Source organism: Lepidochelys kempii, chromosome 12, assembly GCF_965140265.1.
Source record: "Lepidochelys kempii isolate rLepKem1 chromosome 12, rLepKem1.hap2, whole genome shotgun sequence".
In the NCBI taxonomy this organism is placed as follows: Eukaryota; Metazoa; Chordata; order Testudines; family Cheloniidae; genus Lepidochelys; species Lepidochelys kempii.
In genome coordinates, this window is record NC_133267.1 from 20,534,557 (window position 1) to 20,557,285 (window position 22,729).

The 22,729-nt window shown below is 42.8% G+C and overlaps 1 protein-coding gene across 1 annotated transcript in view; it reads right to left on the reverse strand.

The window, feature by feature from the left end:
• Positions 1-6,674: 6,674 nt before the first annotated feature.
• The window catches only part of C12H19orf12 (chromosome 12 C19orf12 homolog), an 83,452-nt gene continuing 67,397 nt past the window's right edge, over positions 6,675-22,729 (reverse strand). Inside the window, exon 4 of the mRNA XM_073307794.1 lies at positions 6,675-6,699. Within this exon, the coding sequence (XP_073163895.1) occupies positions 6,690-6,699 (10 nt within the window). The 3' untranslated portion in view covers positions 6,675-6,689. The remainder of the gene's footprint in view (positions 6,700-22,729) is intronic.

Consider the following 22,729-nt stretch of genomic DNA (forward strand, 5'->3'; position numbering starts at 1 on the left):
GACTTGTCTTTAAGAAGAAGGCTGCAGCATTGGAAAAGCTCATCCAATTTACATGCCTGTCACTGGGAACATTTTGTTCTCATGAGTTCTGGCCATCAGAGAATATTTGTGTCACAGCCTATAAGCAAGCTCTTCAATTACACTGGCTAAGAAAACGTTACACATGTTATAACTGCTAGTTGACTAGGTACTATATAGCCCTATATGTAGTCTGTTATTGCACATTGCTGGACAAAGTAGGAAGCCTACCATTTGCTTCCTATTGTAACAGGAGATCCTCTGTATAAAAGGAAGCAGACTGTTTTTAATTAGGTTTCTGTTGTGTTACAAAGGCAAAGGCGATGGTACATCCCGGGTTGGAGCAACAAAGAGTTAGGAATGGGGTGGCACATTAAAAAGGAGGTGTATGCACATGAGCTGGGCAAACCAGTTTTTGCCTAATGTCAAGCCCAGCTGACCGCTGTAGGTTGAAAAGTTTGACTTGTGCACACTACTGGGCTCAGCTGATTCAGCAAGGCTGAAAAAAAGGGTGTCATGGGGCAAAGAAAAAAGTGGAATAGAGTGATAAATAAAGAGTGAGGTGGTGGAGAGGAAGGCATAGCGAGGGCAAAGAGAGGGAAAAAACAGCAGAAGACCTAATATAGGACATCCACTTGTGTTAACCTAGATTTTGGGAGTTCATCTAGCTGTGAGCCACAGGCTTCTCTTTACTACAATGATATTGTCAAATCCCCATGTTGGTTTAAAGTACAGGAGAAGAGTTTTGTGGACACAAAGAAGTTTTGCAAACCTAACAAAAAGTTTTACCTGGGTTCACCCAGCCCTGGTATGTAGAAAAAGTCACTGCCTGCTCATCACAGCAAAGGTGTTGGGAGCATGATGGAAAAGCATCCTTGGCATATTAATGTGGTCTGGTAGCTGAAAACGTGGCATAGCTTAGCTTTTGTTCTGCCATTAGTGTCATTGCTCGGTCTCTCATGCAGAGAACCCCACAAGAAACGTCATATCTACCTGTGACAAAAACCCTGATTTGGGTAGAGACTTGCATCACATGTTTTTATTTGCATTTTTACTTCTCTTTTGTTTGTTTATAAAAAACATAAAGCTAAACTTTAATCGTTGTAGGAATCACTACAAAATACTATAACATAGTCCTGGGGATGTGAATAAAATGAATAGCAGTGTTCGCTTCCCACAGGAAATATGGTCTCTGAGTGCAATCGCTGACTGCTGCTAGACTAAGATATAACTCTTATAATAATCCAAGTAAAGGCAATACCTCATATGATGTGTGTGTTTGTGTCTGGGAAATATGCATTAGAGGAAGCTGTTAATACAGTTAACAATCAGTAGAAAGTATTTCTGTTCATAACTCCTCCCTTACATAGAGTATTTGCAATACGTGCAGCTTCCTAATCGCTCACATCTGGAGACGAGCTTTAGCAAATGCTGAAATCATAGAGCCTTAATACAAATGAGCTCACATATTTCTTCCCCTCTATTTTTAGTTTAACCAGTAACCTATAGCACAGGCAGCACTGAAGATGTGAGGCGAATGTCATTAAATCAGCTGCTCTGCATGTTCCTGTGGGCACTTGGGTCTGGAAGTAAAAGTAGGGAACACTTAGGTCCTAGCTACAGTAGGGGAAAAGGCCTTGCAGAAACATGATGGCTGAAATTCCTTGAGCTAGCAACATTCACACATCTTGCATAGCAGCTGTCCCAACTGTTTTACAAGTATTGGTTCCTTGATGTGGTTGGGACAAGCACTTTAACTCAGGTTCAACTAAATTAGTGCAACAAAGAACAATTCCACGCTACTGTAGCAATGACGCTAAAGCCCAGTAGACAGGCTAGTAGAAGTGGTTCAGTTAGCAACCAATACTGAGCTCAGAGAACACTACAGCTACAGGCAAGGCAGGCAACTGTCTAGGACAGCAGATCTGGCCCAGTCACTCCACTGTCATGAGTCTCCTTAGCCTTTTTTTCCTGCTTTCCACTCAGAGGCACCTACATACCATTGAGAAGCTGGCCCCAGGTTCCCTTATTCTACACTATATGCCCTGCCCTGAATTGCCAGGTCACCCCAGACACACTCGTTACCTTCTGGCATCACCATTCACCTCCAGCATCTGACAACTGGAGAAAAAAGACAGCCATCGCAAAGGTTGGAGGTAATGGGTTGACCGTGACTAGCTATACTGAAGCAAAATCTGCCTGTGCCTTGTCGCCATGAGGATTTTTCACTGCAAGAGCCCTATTGTGATGTAAAAGCCCCACCTAGCTTTTGGAGTGAAGCCAGAGCCAATGACACCCACGGTTATGCTTATCCCAGTTATCTTACCAGCTTGCTACCTGCAGCCATCTGTTTAACATTGGGAGAATGAAGGGCACTGAACAGCAATTATGATGAAACACACAACTCCAACCATATTTGTCAGCCCAAAAAAGCTGCCCCACACACTAGTCCAACACAGCATGCTGAGAACCTTTGTGCTGGGTTACATGGTATTACTATTTTAAAGGACTTACATAGAAACCACTGGTTTTATGGAACTTTGTGGAAGTTTTAGCCTCCCTATTTCATGGTGGGTAGCTACAATGCCCCACCACCACACACAAAGGGTGACCAGATGTCCCAATTGTATAGCGACAATCCCAATATGCGGGGTGTGACGGTGCCCCCCCATAAGGCTTTATGGAAATATGCTTATGAATGTATATATGACATAACTAGAATATATTTTATGCTACATATGCCGTATAACGTATCTCTGTAAAGGTTATGATCTACTGAATCTATTAATCCTATTTGTATGCATATATCATTTTTGTATTCAAAGTTATGAATATTGGCTGTGTACTGGCTTGATTTTTAAGTAGCCTTTGTAAAGCATTTGGTCAGCTTCTTGAGAAAGGAATGTGCAAATTAAATGCCCAATCAAGAAGCACTTAAGGGACAATGGCTCTTGGAAGCCTCCATTCCACATAAGAAGTCTACATGAGGACATTCAAGGTAGCAGGTAAGCAATGGCTGCTGCCTGTAAAAACTGAGTCAAGCATGGACATGTGACTTGCCCGTGTGACTCCAAAACTCCATCTTGGAGCTGGACTTTGCATAGGAGAGAGGGGTCTCCACCCACAAGAGATAGTCTATTTAAGCCCATGGGAGACCCCTCTGTTTTGTCTTCAGCTGGCTAAAGAGAGAGCCTCTCCACCCCCAAGGATACCTGAAAGAAACTGGAACAAAGGACAGTAACTACAGGGGGTGTGAGTGATTGTTGGACTCAGACTAGAAGGAGACTAGTCTGTAAAATGAAGCTTATTGGATGAGGTTTTTCATCTGTATTCGGTTTTCTTAGACATAGACTTGCGTGTTCTATTTTATTTTGCTTGGTAACTCACTTTGTTCTGTCTGTTACTACTTGGAACCACTTAAATCCTACCTTCTGTATTTAATAAAATCACTTTTTACTTATTAACCCAGAATATGTATTAATACCTGGGGGGAGGGGACAAACAGCTGTGCATATCTGTCTATCAGTGTTATAGAACAGTGTTTGTTATAGAACAATTTATGAGTTTACCCTGCAAGAGCTTTATACAGAGTAAAACAGATTTATTTGGGGTTTGGACCCCATTGGGAGTTGGGCATCTGAGTGTTAAAGATGGGAACACTTCTTAAGTTGCTTTTAGTTAAGTCTGCAGCTTTGGGGCACGTGGTTCAGGTCTGTGTTGGAGCAGATGGGCGTGTCTGGCTCAGCAAGACAGGGTGCTGGAGTCCCAAGCTGGCAGGGAAAGCAGGGGCAGTAGTAGTCTTGGCACATCAGTCGGCAGCCCCAAGGGGGTATCTATGATCCAACCTATCAAACTGGGCAGCTGAACAAGCAAACAGTAGCTGGGGTCTATAGGTATTTCTAAATCACCTAGCGCTGAAGTGTCTGCATGCTGAGCATGGATTACAGAAAAGAATGGAGACCCAAGGCCCCTGTATCAAAGAAAAAATTAGTATTGGTGGTAAGTGCTCTCCCCTGAAAAGCCCTTTCATGAGCTGTCATTATATTAGTGTCTGGCTCTGGAGCTCCGTGGTATTTCACTTATGTAATGGTTGTAGGAACAGGTCCTTGATTGATCAGAGAGCTGTTCTGATTGGCCAACTGGGCCTTTCTAGTGTTGTCTCAGCTGTGCATCAACTCAACAGTACATAGGACATCATCATTAAGTTGGTCACAGAAGTCACAGATTCCGTGACTTTCCGGATCCTCCGGGACTTCTGCAGCAGTGCAGGGCCCGGGGGCAAACCGAGCAGCTTCGGCCGCCTCTGGGCCAACCGCACCGGCCACTGCTGGGGCAGTCTCAGGCCATTGCACCCCCCTCTCTGCCTCCTCAGCATCAGCAGGGATCCTGGACCACACAACACAGCCCAGACCCCACCACCTCAGCAGCAGTGGGGGGTACCAGGCAGCGTGCCGCTGCCTACCCCACTCCAGCAGCAGCCAGGGTTCCAGGCAGCACACTGCCCCTGCCCTCCCACCCCCCGAGCATCCGTGGTGCCCCCAGGCTGATCCCCCACACCGCACCTATGGCACCCCACTTGGCCCCCCCAGCACCCATGGTGCCCCCAGGTTCCCCTCCCCCAGAGTACCCCCCCTCCTGCTGTGGGGCAAGAGATACAGCTTGGGCAATGCCCTGTGCTCTCTTTCCATCTACTTTAAAAACAGCAGTAGACTCATCTGAACATATTCAGTAGAGGTGTGACGGGTTGGATCACAGAGACCCCCTTGGGGCTGCCAACTGATATGCGAAGGCTACTTCTGTCCCTGCTTTCCCTGCCAGCTTGGGACTCCAGAGCCCTGCCTGACTGTGCCAGACAAGCTTGCTGGCTACAAACACAGACCTAGGTCTGAACCAAACTGCAGGCTTAACTGAAAGCAGCGTAAGAAATGTTCCTGTCTTTAACACTCAGATGCCCAACTCCCAATAGGGTCCAAACCCCAAATAAATCCCTTTTACCCAGTATAAAGCTTACACAGGGTAAACTCATAAATTGTTCGCCCTCCATAACACTGATTGAGAGAGATGCACAGCTGTTTGCCCCCTACACCTCCAGGTATTAATACATACTCTGGGCTAAATAATAAGTAAAAAGTGATTTTATTAAATACAGAAGGTAGGATTTAAGTGGTTCCAAGTAGTAACAGACAGAACAAAGTGAATTACCAAGCAAAATAAAATAAAACACGCAAGTCTAAGCCTAGTACAGTGGGAAAACTGAATACAGATCAAATCTCACTGTCGGAGATGTTTCAATGTTTCTTTCACAGACTGGATGCCATCCTAGTCTGGGCACAACCCTTTCCCTGGGTCCAGCCCTTGTTCTAGCTCAGGTGGTAGCTAGGGGATTTCGCATGACTGCAGCCCACTTTGTTCTGTTCCACCCCCTTATATAGCTTTGGCACAAGGCAGGAATCTTTTGTGTCTCTGGGTTCCCGCCCCACTTCTAAAAGCACCATGTTTAAGATGGATTTCAGTGACAGGTGACATGGTCACATGTCCTGTGAGACCCCCTGGCCAAAGTCATCATTCCTCCCAGCCTGACTCACAGGCAGGGCTGCAAGCGAACAGAGCCAGCCAAAGTCAAGTGTCCTGGCTGACAGGCGCCATCAAGATTCCAAACTACCATTAATGGTCCACACTTTGCAAAATTACAATAGACCCTCAGAGTTATATTTCTAGTTTCCGATACAAGAATGATACATACATACAAATAGGATGACCACACTCAGTAGATTATAAGCTTGGTAATGATTCCTTACAAGAGACCTTTTGCTTGAACCATAGTCCAGTTACATTGTATTCACATTTATTACCATATTTTCATAAAATTATGTAGAATGTCGGGGGGGGTCTTCTGTGCTTGATGAGATTAAGGCTATGTTTTAGTAACAGCATGGACAGGTCATAGGCAGTAAACAAAAATTCACAGCCCCGTGACCTGTCCATAACTTGTACTATATATCCCTGACTAAATCTTGGGTGCCATGGGACAGGGAATGGCCTGGGACCCCAGATGCACGGGGGGGAGGGGGCGGCCCAAGACCCCTGTTGCTGCTGGAGAGTCTGGGGGGGGCCGTGGTGGCCTGAGTCCTCCCTGCTGCTGTTGAGAGGGTGGGGGGGGCGTGGCAGCCTGAGGGACCCCCACCCCCCACAGCTACTGCGGAGCGGGAGAGCACAGCAGTCTGTGACTGCCCCAGCAGTGGCTGCTGAGGCTGGCCTGGGGACTACCCAAGCTGCTCAGGCCACCCCCCCGTTCTGCCTCCCGGGCCAGCCACATCCACCTCTGCAGAAGTCACAGAGGTCCTGAAAAGTCACAGAATCCATGACTTCTCTGACTGACTCACAGCCTTACCAATTAATATAAATCTCATCATGTCTTTAGTGATGTAATGCACTCAGCCTTGTTTCCCTAAACTCTCAAAATGTGCTCCCAGCATCATTATATGCCGAATAAAGAATGACTTGAAGAACATTCTCAGTAGCAGGAATATGATTTTATTCATGCAGTCAGGCAGAAATCAATCGACACAGGAATACAAAGGAATTTCACCTTTTGCTTTGCCTCCTTGAGAGTCAGAAAGGCTGGCTGCTTTCCTTTCTTCTTTCTTCACCCTGTGATGTGCCTTCCTGGCCTAGTATTGCCTACAGTGAAAAAAAAAATTAAATCCCACTGACTATCACTCAGCACTACTTGGATAGTCAGCTTTAAGTCATTTTTACTCTGCATTTTGGTTGGGGTCTGTAGATATGGGGGAGGGGCTAACCGTAGGCATTAATGTCGGCTTTTAGAGTAACATTTTCTAAAGCACTTGATTGACTTAGCCCCCCATAGGTAACATTTTCTAAAGTGCCTATGGCCCAGATTTTTACAGCTATTTAGGCATTGATCTGCTCAGCCTTGCAACACCTAAGGTCTAGATCTTCAAAGGTATTTAGACACCTCACTCTCAGTGATTTCAATGTGAGCTTCAGTGTGAGCTAGAGACCTAAAACCCTCTGAGGAGCCAGGCTTATGTGCCTAAGCCACTTAACAGTTTTGAAAATTATACCCTTAGTACTTACTGCCCTCCCACGCCTTGACCTTCTGATCGCCACTCTCTAATCCTAGTGTGACTCAAACCTGGTAATGATCGCTGATCTCTGACCCCAGCCTGGCTCTGACCCTGCCTCTTCCCTCTGATTCCTGCCTGGTAACTGTCTCTGATGTCTCGGCTCTGGCCTCTTGCCTACTGAGCCTAGCGCTAGTGATTTCACTGATCCCAGCTCGCTGACTACTGCCTCATGGCCACCCTCGACTTGTGGACCCCAGCCCAGCCATGACCATTAGGCCAGATTGCCTATGCCCTGGTCTGTTACACTAGGTTTACTCCTCCAACTAGTGTCTATCTTACCTATGCTACATCACTTGACATTTTGGACTGTCTATGCCCGACTCCTACAATTCTTACCTCCATGCAATCCCATTGACCTCAGTGAAATTATTAGTCAAATGACAGTATTGCCAACCCCAAGCATTTAAAGTCAGCCCACCCTCCTGTTATACCAATAAAATAAAAACCAGCAGGATCTTATTAAAGGGGAAAAGGCAAAATACCACATTTATTGTGAATACAGAAAGAATCATAGTAAGCAGTTACTTATAGCTATAACATTCCATTCAATCTCATATTTATTCACACATTCATTCATTCATACACACACACACACACGTTCTGCAAGGTTGTCATCATAGTTACCAGCCTAGAAGTTGCTCGTGACAGAGTACTGGCCAGGTAGCCTGTACACGAGAGTGGAGCCGAGTCCGGGTCAGATGCACATCTGATGCTCCTGGAAGTTGGTTTGCAGAATCAGACCCCAAAGTTCTCACTTTCCAGAGTCCATTTTTATAGGAATTTCTTCCGATGCCAGTCTATGGGAATTGCTTCATCATGCTGTTGCTGAATCAATCAGCAGATGGCACATTCCTGATGGCTCCGTGCTGCTAGATGTTATCTTGTTCTTTGGTTCTCCCATTCTTGAGGCTGTTGGGTGGATTCCAGTCTGCCCTCTGGGGGTCTTCTGGTTATTTCCACTTGACGCCTTCCTTAGCCGATGGACATTGGATTCCTAGGCTGGCACCTCCCTGATCATTCAGTTATTACCCACACCAAGCATCCATCCACATACATCCTCTATCTCTATTTTAATCACAATTGTTAACAAAGGAAGATGAATACACCAAAAGGGCGGGGAATCTCTGGGTGCTGTTTCTGTTGTTACAGAGTATTGCTTTGAGTTTCTCTCTTTGTGAGTAGTTGTTATTACAAAGAATTGCTTTGAGAACAGACTCTGTTTTAGAATGTACTAACGCAATTAGCAGCTTGCAAGTTTCACACATAGAGGGAGAGAAACAGCACCAAAAACCAAGAGACCTCTTAATTAGTAATACCCTGGAAATTAAACTACGGGGAATCAAACTCATTTGTGATTTTAATACAGAACTTCTTTAATATGATCCAACACTCCCCTGCCCCCCCCCAAGCCCCAAATAACTGGCTTTAAAAAATCATGAGAGTTTTAAGAAAACTAATAAAATGTGGGTTTGTTTTATTTGCCTGCTGCTGGAGCCTCTAAAAGACACTTGGGTCATGTTTCTGAGATTGTTTCCCCAACCGTGCGGTCTAAAAACATACTTTTTTTAAAACATGGAAGTGGAGATTTTCACAAGCTCTGTTCATTGCAGCAGCTGGGACTGTAAGACAGTCAGCAAGCACCAGGAAATGCTATCAGCAACACTTTGTGAGTAAAGAATACGCCTTTGAATTGCGTCTCCAGATCCAGGCCCAGGCCTTAAATCCTGCAACAGGATGCACGTGGGCAGACACCCTTATGGTTGGATGGATCCAACTGCAGGTTCAGGACCTTAGCCTGTGAGCTTCTTGGGGTAGGCATAATACTTTCTTTTAAGGTGTGTAAAATGCCAAGACCATTGACAATGTTCATTAAATAGCATTGTTCGTCGGGCGGGGGAGTGTCGGGGAAGGGATTACCGTGTCTTGGGTGTCAAAACTGCCACATAAATCTGTATGAATGGTGAGTTTCTTTCAGTAAGATTATCTGCAACATTCTCTGCTAAGTGAGTTCTGTGTCAAACGGATTATTTTAAAATTATGGGCTTGCAAACGTTCAGCTGGATAGTTCTTGGGTGGTTGAGGTGTCCATTGAAGAATTTAAATGATGTAATAGCTATTGAACACCCCATTATATGGCTGCTTAATTAATGTAAATGATAGTTATGCCTCACTCACAGAGGATTATTTTACACAGAGGAAAATCTACTCACTGCCACAGTAGCCATTTCAATAGGTTTTATAGGAGCAGTTGCATTATGGCTTCATTGAGTAAAAGGTAAGTAGCCATCCTAAATAATGAAGATGGAAGGTTTAATAGTGCCAATAAAGGATTCTACAGTTTTTTTATTTCAAAAATTAGAGTTTGATTGCAACACTATGATAATGAGCGGGGAAAGCAGCATTGGCACATGGAGTCCTTCTGGAGGCTGGGGAGCTCGGGAACGGATTTTCATTTATTCTGTATGGAAATGAAGAAGGAGAGGAAAAATAGAAAACCAAATTAAATTGTTCTTTATCGTGCACAATATTGGGCCCCATCCTGCCTTGCTGGGGAAAAACTCCCATTGAACTGAATGAGTAAGGAGTGCTGGATCTCACCCATTATATTCAGCCGCAAAAAAAATCACTTGTTGCTTTGAAGCTAGCGTGCACACACGCGCACCCCCACACACACTCTCTCTCTCTCTCAAGTTCTGGCCTAACCCCAATAAAGTGATGAAATTGAGAGTTAAGTCGGCCTTGCAATCATCTGTCCTCATTCTATTTTGTCTTGGTATTGCAGCTCATTAGTGCGACATTTTTTGCAAGGCTATAGTCAAGGGACTCGACATTTCTGTTCTAAAACCCTGTTTTCAGGTTTATCTATCACAGGTTATAGCAGCTATAAAAATTCAGATGAGATTAAAACGTGGCATATGAATGCTCAGCCCACGAGCTAACATTCTTAAAACAAATCCTTGCTTGAAAATATACAAGTTTACTTATTTTAGATATTTTTTTGATCTCTATTACTAAATAATAGTGTCTCTCTGTTTAGTGTCTTATGCAGCACCCACTACTGTAATAGTTGAGCACTTTATTTTTAAGGGTGGTATTTTTAGACCACTAGGGCTAGCTCAGGTATGAAAATTTCTTTGATATTTGCATCTCAAAACAGCAAATGTTCAATGAGGGTTTATTTTTAAAAGCGCGACCGTGCATGAGCAGCCAGTTTGGGGGCCACAGAGCACCACACGTACACCATTACCAAAGACACTTTGTGCTCATACATAGCTGCTCAGTGGAGCCGGAACATGCCAGAACAGTGTTCTGATCTGCTGGAGCAACGTCCATGAGACAATATGGTCAGTGGTTTGCAAATTAAAACCTCCTCAATTAAAATCTCCAGGTGATGTTTGATTTTATCGAACACACTCTAGCTCACGTGTGTAGAGTCCGCCCCCATCCCAAATGATTTTTGAGGGTTGGCGAAAGATGCCAGCTTATTTGAATTCTGAGCTAGGGTTGATGAAGCCCACAAGCACTAAAGACCTCCATAGGCCCAGAAATCAAGTAATTGCTTCCCACAACAAATGGCTAAATGGAGCTGGGGGAAAGGTTGGAGGTTGAAAATGAGGGACCTGGAAGGGGCCATTGAGCAGAGAATACCCAGCACTTTGCGAAGGAGTTCAGGGAGACATTGGACACCACCCAGAAGAACTCTGCCTGAATGTATTAAACAGAGTAGGGAGCGAAAGGTGCCAGAATGAAAGACCTAGAGACTGTCGTCCTCTGTTTATCCCCACAGAACAATAACAGCACAGGCAAACCAAGCTTCTGCCCCACTAATGAGCCTCAGCCTTGATTTAGAAGGGGTGCCACAAGTACTCCTTTTCTTTTTGCGAATACAGACTAACACGGCTGTTACTCTGAAACCTGTCACTAAAGGGTAAGAAGGTCATTCACTCTCCATTCTCATTCAGTCCATGGCCACTCTGCTGAGACTGTGAACAAAGGTACCACTTGGAGCCTGCTGTGAAGGAGATTTTTGTGATATGGATGCCTGGCCCCCTGGCAACTGAGCTGAACTAAACATACTTTTTTCACATTGGCCTCCAAACAGCCACCCTAATAGAAAAGCTCCGCATTTTAACAGCTCATTATCTTGGTCAATGGGCGGTTTGCCCAAGTAAGGACAGCAGTATTGGAGCCATAAAATTTATGTTCCTTCACCTCCTTTCGCATAGTTCTTTTACTTTTCTGTATATATCCCATATATCCTAGAATTAATAGGTCCCATATATCCTAAAACTAATCTCCAGCGAAAACACAGACAAGATGTCTTTTAAAAAAAACCCAGTAAGTAAAGCAGACGCTCTACATTTTTCATCACATAGTTTGCAGTGTGATATTTCTTGTTGGTAATCACTTGCAAATAGGATTAGAACCACATATTTTCCACAATATTGTGTATAAAATACAGCTAGTTTTGTTTCCACTGTTATAATTGTACTAAAGGCCAATTGTTTATGATCTTAGGGATCCTACTGAAAACCTAGAGCTTTGATTAGAGATGATAAACGTAATGCTCCACTTAATGAAATGAGGAGGCTACTGCATCAGAGACAGATTTAAGCTCTTCATGCGTGTGTGATAGAATTTCCTTACTCTTAATGTAAAATAAATGACTAAGGTGAACAAAATTATCAAGCATATTGATTAATCGCTACTAACAAGAGTGATACACACTGGATTGACATTTATTATCTGGTGAAGGGAAACAGTGCTCAAATATTTTGTAAGGGAATACCGCTATTTATTTTTTCTTTGGGGTCTGGCAGCTGCATTGCTGCCAGTCTGCCTCACAGAGTATCCACATCTTCCACTACTACAATTTCCCACTGATGTTCTTGTGATGACATAATAAATTTGTAAGTCTCTAAGGTGCCTCAAGTACTCCTGTTTTTTTTGCGGATATAGACTAACATGGCTGCTACTCTGAAACCTGATACAATAAACTGAAGACACCTAGAAAAGGACATGAGGGGCGGAGCAGGACCAAGGTATTTGAGAAGTCTGTGGCTACATTACAGACACAATATGAGCCCCTGAACTGGGATTAGGTTTGGAGGTAGTACTCTATTGAAGGTGGCCAAAGAAATGATTTTGTAGACTATTGGGGTTTTTTTTTCAGCTATCTAGTGGGTCCAGCGCTTTATGCTTGTCTTCCCAAAGCCATTTTTCCCTACATGCAGCAGACTGGGCTGCAGCATCAAGAAACCCAAATATCAAAACTTGGGTCTTGGTTTTGCATAGTGGAAATCGGAAGCTAGTGGAGCTGTGTAATAATGATGTACATGACATCGGAATCAGCCAGCTTCCTGGGCCAACATTTTCAAACTCAAGTGACTAATGTTAGGTGCCCAACTTTAGGTACCCAAATTTGAAAGTTTCAGCCCTAGTCTTTTAAACCAAGATATTAGGACAGACTCAGTCAGCAATAAGCCCCTCATCCTGCACTGGTTCATCTTGTGTTGCCATTTGTACATGTGCAAAGAGTATGTATAACACTATCATTCTGAGGAAGTGAGCTGTAGCTCACGAAAGCTTATGCTCTAATAAATTGGTTAGTCTCTAAGGTGCCACAAGTACTCCTTTTCTTTTTGCGAATACAGACTAACACGGCTGTTACTCTGAAAACTATCATTCTGATTTGCACTCACCTTGCAGTTGTGTAAATGATGACACAAGCTGCAAGGCTGTGAATATCTGTGTATAATCATCTCACACTAACAGTTTTATAACCATGTTTTCGATCGTATGGGTTTCTCAGTGGCGTCCCATTTTTAACTTTTTGCTAACAGAAAAATACATTATTAGGCAGTTTCCACGATATGCATCTGAAGAAGTGAGCTGTAGCTCACGAAAGCTTATGCTCTAATAAATTGGTTAGTCTCTAAGGTGCCACAAGTCCTCCTTTTCTTTATACATTATAACTATTACTTCTCTGCTTATTCTGATCTATATTTTAACAAGTATGGTACATTCTTGCATTAGTACCAGAAGGTGGCGCAAGATCCTCACAAAGTGATTTGCTCTAACAATAACCACACATAATCTACAGGCCAGATTTAAAAAGGGGTCTTATTAATGAGTTAGGGTAACCCACTAGGTAGAAAACAGTTCCTTGTTACCACAGTAGACACACATCTGATGGTCAAGCCCAGCGTGAAGGTAGCTGCTGGATGTGGTGCAGGTTTTCTACATCACATAATATTTAAACATTATTGGGCATCCAATCTGAAAAAAGTCATTAAAAAAAATCACCAAAAAGGCCATAACTCAAAGAACCGTAGTCTAATTTTGACCAGAAAGCTTCTAAATACAATTGATAATGCAACTATGTATTCAAAATGGCAGGGTTTGGGAATGCTTGGGAAATATTTAGGCCCAGGTGATATGGTTTATGTATTTACCCAGTGCTTTTTTTGCCTTTGGTTAAAGCAAATGTCTGTAGTCACATGACAGGATAAGCTTGATAGTCAGGGAGCAGTATACCGGACTGCCAGACACATCAGTGGTATATGGCATGATATGGCCATCTCGAGCAAGCTCTCAACAAAGACTGTGAGAAGACCAAAGATAAGGCTCTGACCAAGTATTACCTGACTATACATTTTAAGGCAGCTGTATCAGCAACAACAAAGGGCCTGACTGCAGCTGAAATTGCTGTCCAGCTAGTATAAAAGTTGTGACTGAAAGAATGCTAAAGCCTTTTATCATTGAACCTGGAAGAAGTCCAGACAACAGACACTTGTGAACATTGCAACATCTACTGTGGGCCCACCTGAAATTGCAGAAAGTTGCAGAAATGCATCATGGACTGTGAAATCTGGTCTTTTGTGTGCTTTTACACTATACTATACAGATTTTTAGGGGGAGACCAGCGTTTCTCAAATTGTGGGTCCTGATCCAAAAGGGAGTTGCAGGGGGTCACAAGGTTATTTTAGGGGGGTTATGGTATTGCCACCCTTACTTCTGCGCTGGCTTCAGAGCTGGGTGTCCAGGAGAGGGGCAGCTGTTGGCTGGGTGCCCAGCTCTGAGTGCAGCACCCCGCCAGCAGCAGGGTAGAAGTAAGGGTGGCAAAACCGTACCAGGCCACCTTCATTTCTGCGCTGCTGCGTTCAGAGCTGGGCGGACAGACAGTGGCAGCTGCTGACTGAGGGCCCAGCTCTGCAGGTAGCAGCACAGAAGTAAGGGTGGCGATACAATGCCAGGCCATCCTGACTTCTGCGCTGCTGCTGGCGGTGGCTCTGCTTTCAGAGCTGGGTTCCTGGCCAGCAGCCGCCGCTCTCCAGCTGCCCAGCTCTGAAGACAGCGCAGCCGCCAGCAGCAGCGCAGAAGTAAGGGTAGCTGTACTGCAACCCCCCCAATAACCTTGCAAACCCCCCCCCCCCGACTCCTTTTTGGGCCAGGACCCCAACAATTACAACACCATGAAATTTCAGATTTAAATAGCTGAACTCATTAAATTTACTATTTTAAAAATCCTATGATCATGACATTTACCAAACTGGACTGTGAAGTTGGTAGGACAATACGCATTGCATTGCATTTACTGTACATTGCCCCACATGTTTAGGGATTGGTTTGGTTACTTTGCAGGAATCAATCCCTGTACAGCATACTCTGTCCACGCATTGTTCATGTACAACTTACTTTTTATGCCATCTTTGCATTCCTGATTTCTCTTAGCCATTGTATTTTGTCCATTGTAAATGGTTCCCTGAGGGTTCCCCATTATTTTAGCTAGTGCAGACATTCTGTTTCCAGCTTGCTGATCCATTTACTTCCCTAATCCTGTCTCCCTAGAAATGAGGCCTCATCCATGTCCAATTACTCATGTCAAACCAGGCCTACCGTGAGAAGCAAACATCTCTGGCTAATGTGCGTTATGAGTTGTTTGCTAAGAAGAGCAAAAGAAGTGAGAAACTGCCACCAACAATGGTGTCCTTCAGGCACCACCTGAAACATGCCCATTATCAGTCATACATATGGAATTATGCAACCGATCAGTAGCGTCAAGTGTCATGGATCAATAACAGATGAGTGTCAAATAGCACAGGATGTCTTGTTCCTAAAATGACGTTGCTGTCACAGGCTCCAGAAGCCGTTCGCCCCTTGGTGCGGTGTAGCTGTGAGAGAACCTGTGCAACAGGGAGATGCAAATAGTGCAGGGAAGAGGGGGTGTGCTCCCATACTTGCAACTGTGACACTGGCATGTGTAGCAACAGGGTGTTGAGCACATTAGACACAGATTCTGAGGGGGGAGAAGAAATGTTTCAAATATCTGCAAATTACGCGGACTGTTTTTAAGAGTACATATAGCTGAAAGATGTGTTGCATTAGATATTCAGTAGCTCACAGTTATATGCAGGGTTACATAACAATACATAGCTCTACTTTGTTATTCACACTACATATTCATACAAGACATTCTACAGCCCTTCTGCTAAAAGTCATGACTGTTATATAAGTCGGTTACAGGTATTGTCATTGTATTCAGTGATAGTAAGAAGATAATTACAGTTGTGCTGTATGTGATTTCGACCTATGTATCCGGTGGAGCAGATAACATCAAACTATATGTTTTATAATTAGGGGTAGGGGTCTTATTAGCTGCACAATTTCATAAAAATAGTAGACAGAAAAACCTCTCAAATCATTCCATTCTACAAATAATAGCAAATATTTCAATGTATTACAGACTCATAGTATCATGTGATTACATCTTTTGCTTTAACTGAAGGCAAAAATGTGGGAACATGCATAAAATATATCACCCGGGGCTATATATTTCCCAAACTTTCCTATTATCCTATTTTGAGTATACAAATTGCATTATCAATTGTATTTAGAAGATTTGTGCTAACTTTGGTCAAAATTAAACCACATTTCTGTAAATTATGGCCCCTTCTGTGATTTTATGATTTTTTCAAATTAGTTAAACATTACATGATATTAAAAAAAAACCCTGCACCACTTTCAGCATCTACATCCACCTTGGGGATGATCACCAGATATGTGTCATGTGGTAGCAATGAAATTTTTCCAGCTGATGGGTTACCCTTTAGTGTCCCAAATGGGTCCCAGCTGGTAGACTAACAGAGGAAGAGAGACACTGCTGCAGTGTAGGAAAAATGTTCCATCATCTTACATGGACTTACTTAGCTACTTTACTGCACTTACATCTATGGCCAGTCTGCTGAATGTTATATCCTACTGCCAGTTGCTTTTCTTTACTGTTTCTATCACAATTGAGTTTTTCTTATTGCAAATATGTTTTCCAAATCAATGGTTCTCATCCAGGGGTCCGAAGCCCCCTGGAGGGCCACGAGTAGGTTTCAGGGGATCACCAAGCAGGACCAACGTTAGACTCGCTGCAGCCCAGGAAAGAAACCCAAAGCCCTGCTGCATGGGGTTGAAGCCCAAGCCCTGCCACCTAGGGCTGAAGCTGAAGTCTGAGCAATGTAGCTTCGAGGGGGCTCCTGTGGCATGAGGGCCCCGGCAAGTGTCCTGCTTTCTAGCCCCTAACTCTGCTCCTGGCTTTTGTATGCAGAAAATCAGTTATTGTGGCCCAGGTGGGCCGCAGAGTTTTTATAGCATGTTGGGGGGGCCTCAGAAAGAAAAAGGTTGAGAACCCCCATTCTACATCACTGTCCTCATCAATATGAAAATTGGATACAGAGCCAAACCAAGTCAAGCATTTTCAGTTACATGCAGGCTCTTTGCCTAGTCACGGCACGAACCAACAGTCGAAAGGCTAAAGCCAAGATAACTCTCAGCTCCCCAGACAGGCACCCCCCACCCCCGAAGCATAAACCCAAAATTGTACCGTCTTGCACTGCATAGGGAATTGTACAGCACAAGCTCATACAGTTCGTCTCCTCATACAGTGGAGAGGAATATGCAACAGCCTCTCTGACCTAATATTCCCAAGCACTTCACGCCAACTCACTGGTTTAGATGAAGCAAAAACAAGTTTATTCATTACAAAAGATAGATTATAAGTGATAGCAAACAGATCAAAGCAGATTACCTAATAAATAAACAAAAATGCAAACTAAGTCTAAGATACTAGAAAGATAGGATATGAATTAGCAAATTCTCAACCTGGCTGATGATACAAGCAGGCTGCAGATTCTTAAGGGACAAGCTGCACTGGCTTTCCAGCTTGGAATCCCCAGGTCTTTCAGACACAGACTAGAAATCCCTTTAGCCTGGATCCAGCACTTCCCCTCCTAGTTCAGTCTTTGTTCCTTAGGTGTTTCCAGAAGTCTTCTTGTGTGGGGAGTGAAGAACAACAGTTGACTGATATCACTCCTTACCTTATATAGCTTTAGCATATGGCCGGTACCCTTTGTTTCAAAACTTGATTGCCAGACCAGTTTGTGGAAAAATACTGACATCCCAAGATGGAGTCCAGAATCCTGTGGCCTGGTCACATGTCCTTGTAGAGTCATAGCAGCCATTACTTACAGGCTGTCTGGAGTGTTCTCAGGAAGGCTCACCAGGTGGGAGATAAACTTCTTCTAAGGCCTATTGTTTCCCCAATGGCTCATTGCCCTGAATAGGCCCTTCCCAACTAGCTATCTATACTGAAAGCATCTTGTCTAGTGCTGTTACCCAGGTATAACTACAATTGAAGTACAGATACATTGCCAATATTTTTAACTTCAGATACAAAAATGGTACATGCATACAAATAGGATAAACATATTCAGCAAATCATAACTTTTCCAATGACACCTTACATGACCCATCTTGCATAAAATATATCATAATTATGTTATAATCATATAATAATATCACTATGAAGAATATGGGGTAAAGTGTCACAATAATATTGTGCTTACTCTTTGTTTTCAGGCTTAAAAATACAAACAAAATCAGAAAACTCATAAACCAAGGAATTTATTCTTTTGTCAGTGCTTGGGAGGTTTATGTTCTGAACAACTATTGGCATTAGAGCAATAATTTCATTCATAATGAGGCGTGTTTTGGTATGACATTGATACATGGAATGGATACAAGAGCCTTTAACCACCCAGGACATGCACCAACAGTGCACTATTGCCCATCTCAGCAGGGCTTGTTGTTCCTAGAGTAGGACCCCATCATTTGACTGTACTATAGGCCAATAGACCCACTGCTCTGTTTCAAAACCTGGTCCCCAACTGGACCAAGAGAAAGTTTTCTACTAGGGCAGTCTCAGTCCCCTTCCTCCTGCTGCCTCCCCATTATGTTCCAATTCTGATGAGGCAGGACTGCTTCTAGTGGGGAGAGAGAAATACAGTCTTCAAGCCCATCCAGTCCTTGGACTCTTTTGAGACTACAAACAAAGGGCCCAATTAGTATCAGCTGAGATGATGGGTTTTACATTTATCTACTAGGAATAGGTCTGAGAGCCATCAAGTCATTTAACAAATGCCATTAAGCAGCCATCAAATACATTTAGTTTTCAAGTTTCCAATGGCAGTTCTTACATAGAAAGAGCAGGCAAAGAGCACCATCAAACTGGAGCCAAACAAAGTCTCTCTCCTGAATCCTACACCATGATGACTCCAGAACCCTGGGGGCCTGATTTAAAGCTCACTGCAGTCAACTGAAAGACTCCCCCTGACCTCTATGAGCTTCGGCTCAGTCTCCTAACTCACCATTCTATGATTTTTTAGATGAAAGCATGTTACTGTGCTGAAGCGGTCAGGGAGCATTTATGGTGAGCTGACCTGTGTCCCCTCATAAAAACTTCTCCCTGATGTGTGATAGTCCTAGACAAGTTTAGTTTTGAAATGGTGTGTATTTAATCCCTCTCCACTACCTGATAGAGTATTTTCTCAGCTTTCTTTTTACCTCATGTGGTCATCATTGTAGTAGATCAAGATAAATTAATACAGGATCTTGTAAAATGTCATAACATGCCTGAAATATTGTGAGAGAAGGGAAAGGAAATCATTTAACTGATTTATTAAAACATCTTCTTTAAAATCTGCCTACTAAAACTTTCATTTATTGGATACTCAACTTTGAATTTTATGTGTAGCCTGTCTCAATGAGTTAGATGAAAGCTAGATTAATATGAGTCCTGATAACGCTGGTACATATTTGTCAGTCACAAACACTTATTTGAAAAGGACACTATCTAAAGTCATTTTTCTATGAATACGTATTCTCACCTAAATAATTCCCTCGATAATTACATTTAAAGAATTTTTAAAAATCATTTTTAGTAATTCTTTTTGTTTATATTTCATTCAGTTTGGACAATTAAAATAGACTGGTCAGTTTCACCTTTCCTTACTACTCACTCTCACTTTCTGGTTCTCATTCATTAGCCCAATGAGGGGACTTTTTAGGTGGCAAATGCTACCCAGCAATATTCAAATCTGTCCAACATTTTAATTTTAATTAGATTTTTAAAAATTAAGTCAGGAAACATTCTATCATTATGATGTGTACAGCTGGTCAGAACATTTATGACCAAATGTGTTTTCATCAAAATATGCTATTTGTTAGAAGCTGAAACATTTCATGGAGACTTACTGATTTCAGGGATGTTTTTATGGAAAGTTTTCTTAGGTACAGGCACTCTGGTCATTGATCTGATGAAAGAGAATGAGAGAGAGAGAGAGAAACAAAAAATCTAACTTTTTCACTTGAAAAAGGATGTTTTGACACAATTCTGTTTCATGAAAACATTGGAAAGGTTTTGGCTTTGTTCCAGTGAGGAATGAAAACAAATTTCAAACCTTCAAAGTTGCCATGAAACAGAATTATCAGTCTCTGGCCTGGTGTAGTGGCTTATAAAACTTAGAAAGATTTTTTTGAAGAAATCTAAATTTGTGACTGAAACTGTCTGACCCTTTAGACTGAGCATCATTAACCATTTTGATTTTCTCTTTTCCTCAGCATCACTTGCCTTCATATTGTCATATAACCACATCCCTATCTCCTTCGCAATGGACTTCATTTTCTTGTGGACAACATCTTCTTGAGGAACAAGCATTTAATCCATGAAAATGTCAATGTGTGTGCAACATTGCCCTGACCGGTTAGCTTTTGTCACAATGTCTTTCTTTATCCAGAAATCATTGATGCCCTGGTAGTTCTAGGTTTTGGTAGGTGGAAACCACAGGTTAAAAGTTGCTGATTCTGGATTCTCATGCCAATAAACTGTCAGGGAGCAGTTAAAGAGTGGTGCTTCATCATTTTCGGCAGCATCTCTATCAACTAGTTTAGGAGCAGCACTGACAAATTTTCAAGTCAGTTTCATCTTGTCCTTTTCCCTTAATAGAGTGGTATTTCTAGTCATCTAATTATAGATTTGGTAGTTAAGAATCCTGGATTGTAATCCCAGCTCTCACACAAATCCCTTCTGAGGTTTAAGGGAAGTCACTTAAAATCTCTGACTCATTTTCTCCTTCTGTAAAACAGGGATAATAATTGCCATTCTCACAGGGTTGTTGTGAGAGTTAGCTAAGGTTTGTAAATCACTGCGGGGTGGTGGTGGTGGTAAAGCACCGAATAAAAGGATGGTAGTTACAGTGGGGTGTCTTAAGGGACATGGGTGAAAACAGATGGGAAACCCTCAGGATAACGAAGGAAGCACATAGACTTTGTGTGTCTGTAATGTCTGTAACATAAATCGCTGGGTTAGGAGACCAAACATATCATTTAATAAAAACAAGGCATCCTACAATGAACCTCACTTTCCCATATTTATTCCTCTCTAAACACAGCAGCACACAGATTATAGGAAATGGTTTTACATTTAACTTCAACCGCAAGTGGTGAAGAAATGGATTGTATCTCACAATATAAATTTGCATCTACCATCATTTAGTGGACGTTTTATACATGCTATGTACTACTGTGTTTTTATGGAAGGCAAAAAAAATGAATTACTTGGGAATTTGTTTTTAATTAAGCAATAAGGCTCAATGGGGTACTGCTATCATGCAATAAAACCACTCCTGGGGTGTTGTGAGGCATTTGGTCCAGCTGAGTGCCTCAAATCACCCCCAGATTGTGATTAGATGATTACTCCCTGGAGTTAATATTACATGGTTCTCTCTAGAGTTGTCTTATTGCTATTATAAAAAAAGGCTTTGATGTGGGGGAACTAAGTAGCTTTTGTGCTTGAAGAAGATGAAGTTGGCAGTTTAGACTGTTGAGCAGCATGTCTGAGCTCTATGGCTTCCATAGATCAATTCACCTATTTAATATGCTTGAAAGACAATCACAATGCATTCCCTTGATCCAAGCAGATTTACAATTAAGTGACTTTTTTTCCCCAGAAGGTGGAAGGATGCAAAGAGATAAACATCTCCAAAATAAAGCTATCCCAAAACAAGGGTCTGAGGTATTTGATCCTGAGATATGTATTACTGGCTTTACTCCCTTGCAAAGAATAAATGAATCCTAATCAGTATTATGCTAATTGTATTAATGAAGGCTAATGCATGCAGTAGTAGCAAGAAATTCTCCCAAGCTGGGTGCATTATGAGGTATGGAGCCTAAGGCATTAAAGGAAGCTCCTGTTAAAGAAATTCAACAGCCAAAAATGTGTACAGGCAAACTAATGGGAGTGCCCTTTACAAATATTAGCAAGGTGGGTGAGGTGGGGAGGCTTGAAAAGGAAACATCTTATTTTGAATCAAAAGTGATGTCTCTCGTGGACATCTCAATACACCAGAATTAGAAATATCTGAAAACATGAACTCACACAGACCCCATTCCTCTCCTGCAAGGGGGTGGGCAGGATACTAAAGCATGCACAGAGCATGCAGCATGTCTTTGGGAACTGGAATGCAGGGAAGATGTCCCACCAGCTCTTGGGACATATGCACAGTCACAGGATAATGCTCTCTGTCCCATCTTTGGTCTCAAAAAATACCCTCTTATCCAGTGAGAGGATGCCATGGGAACTCGCTGAGCTCCCTAGAAAACTTTTTCCCTTCCACATGCTTTTCTAGGAGAGGGGGTGATTTGGCCCTGGGTCAAAGAATACTCACTTTGCTGATAGAACAGGTCGGTCTGCCTGGAAGAGGGGGATGAATGGGATAGTTCATTGTAGTCTTTCCTATTGAATCTAGCTGAACAGAACAGCCAGTATACAGGGGCTTCCTTCTGAGCAGGTAATTCTCAAGGAGCTACGCCCAAATTTATAAAAATAATATAAAGGCACCAGTACATTAAGGGCCTTAGTCTCATTTACACTAAGGCCCCTTGGCTGTCAGAAGTTGAAACTGGACAACATGAGACAGCTCACTCGATAAACTGCCCTGTTCTGTTCATTCCCTCTGAAGTACCAGACACTGGCCACGGTCAGAAGACAGGATACTGGGCTAGGTGGATCAGTGGTCTGACCCAATATGGCCATTCTTATGTACATCACTCTAGCAGCATGAATGGGTCTTAAACTGGGCATAAATGTAACTAACACTCACTTTATGGCCCCTTTACACTGCCAAAGTGGTGTAAAGGGTCCTTAGTGTAATTGAGAAGCAGGCCCCAAGGGT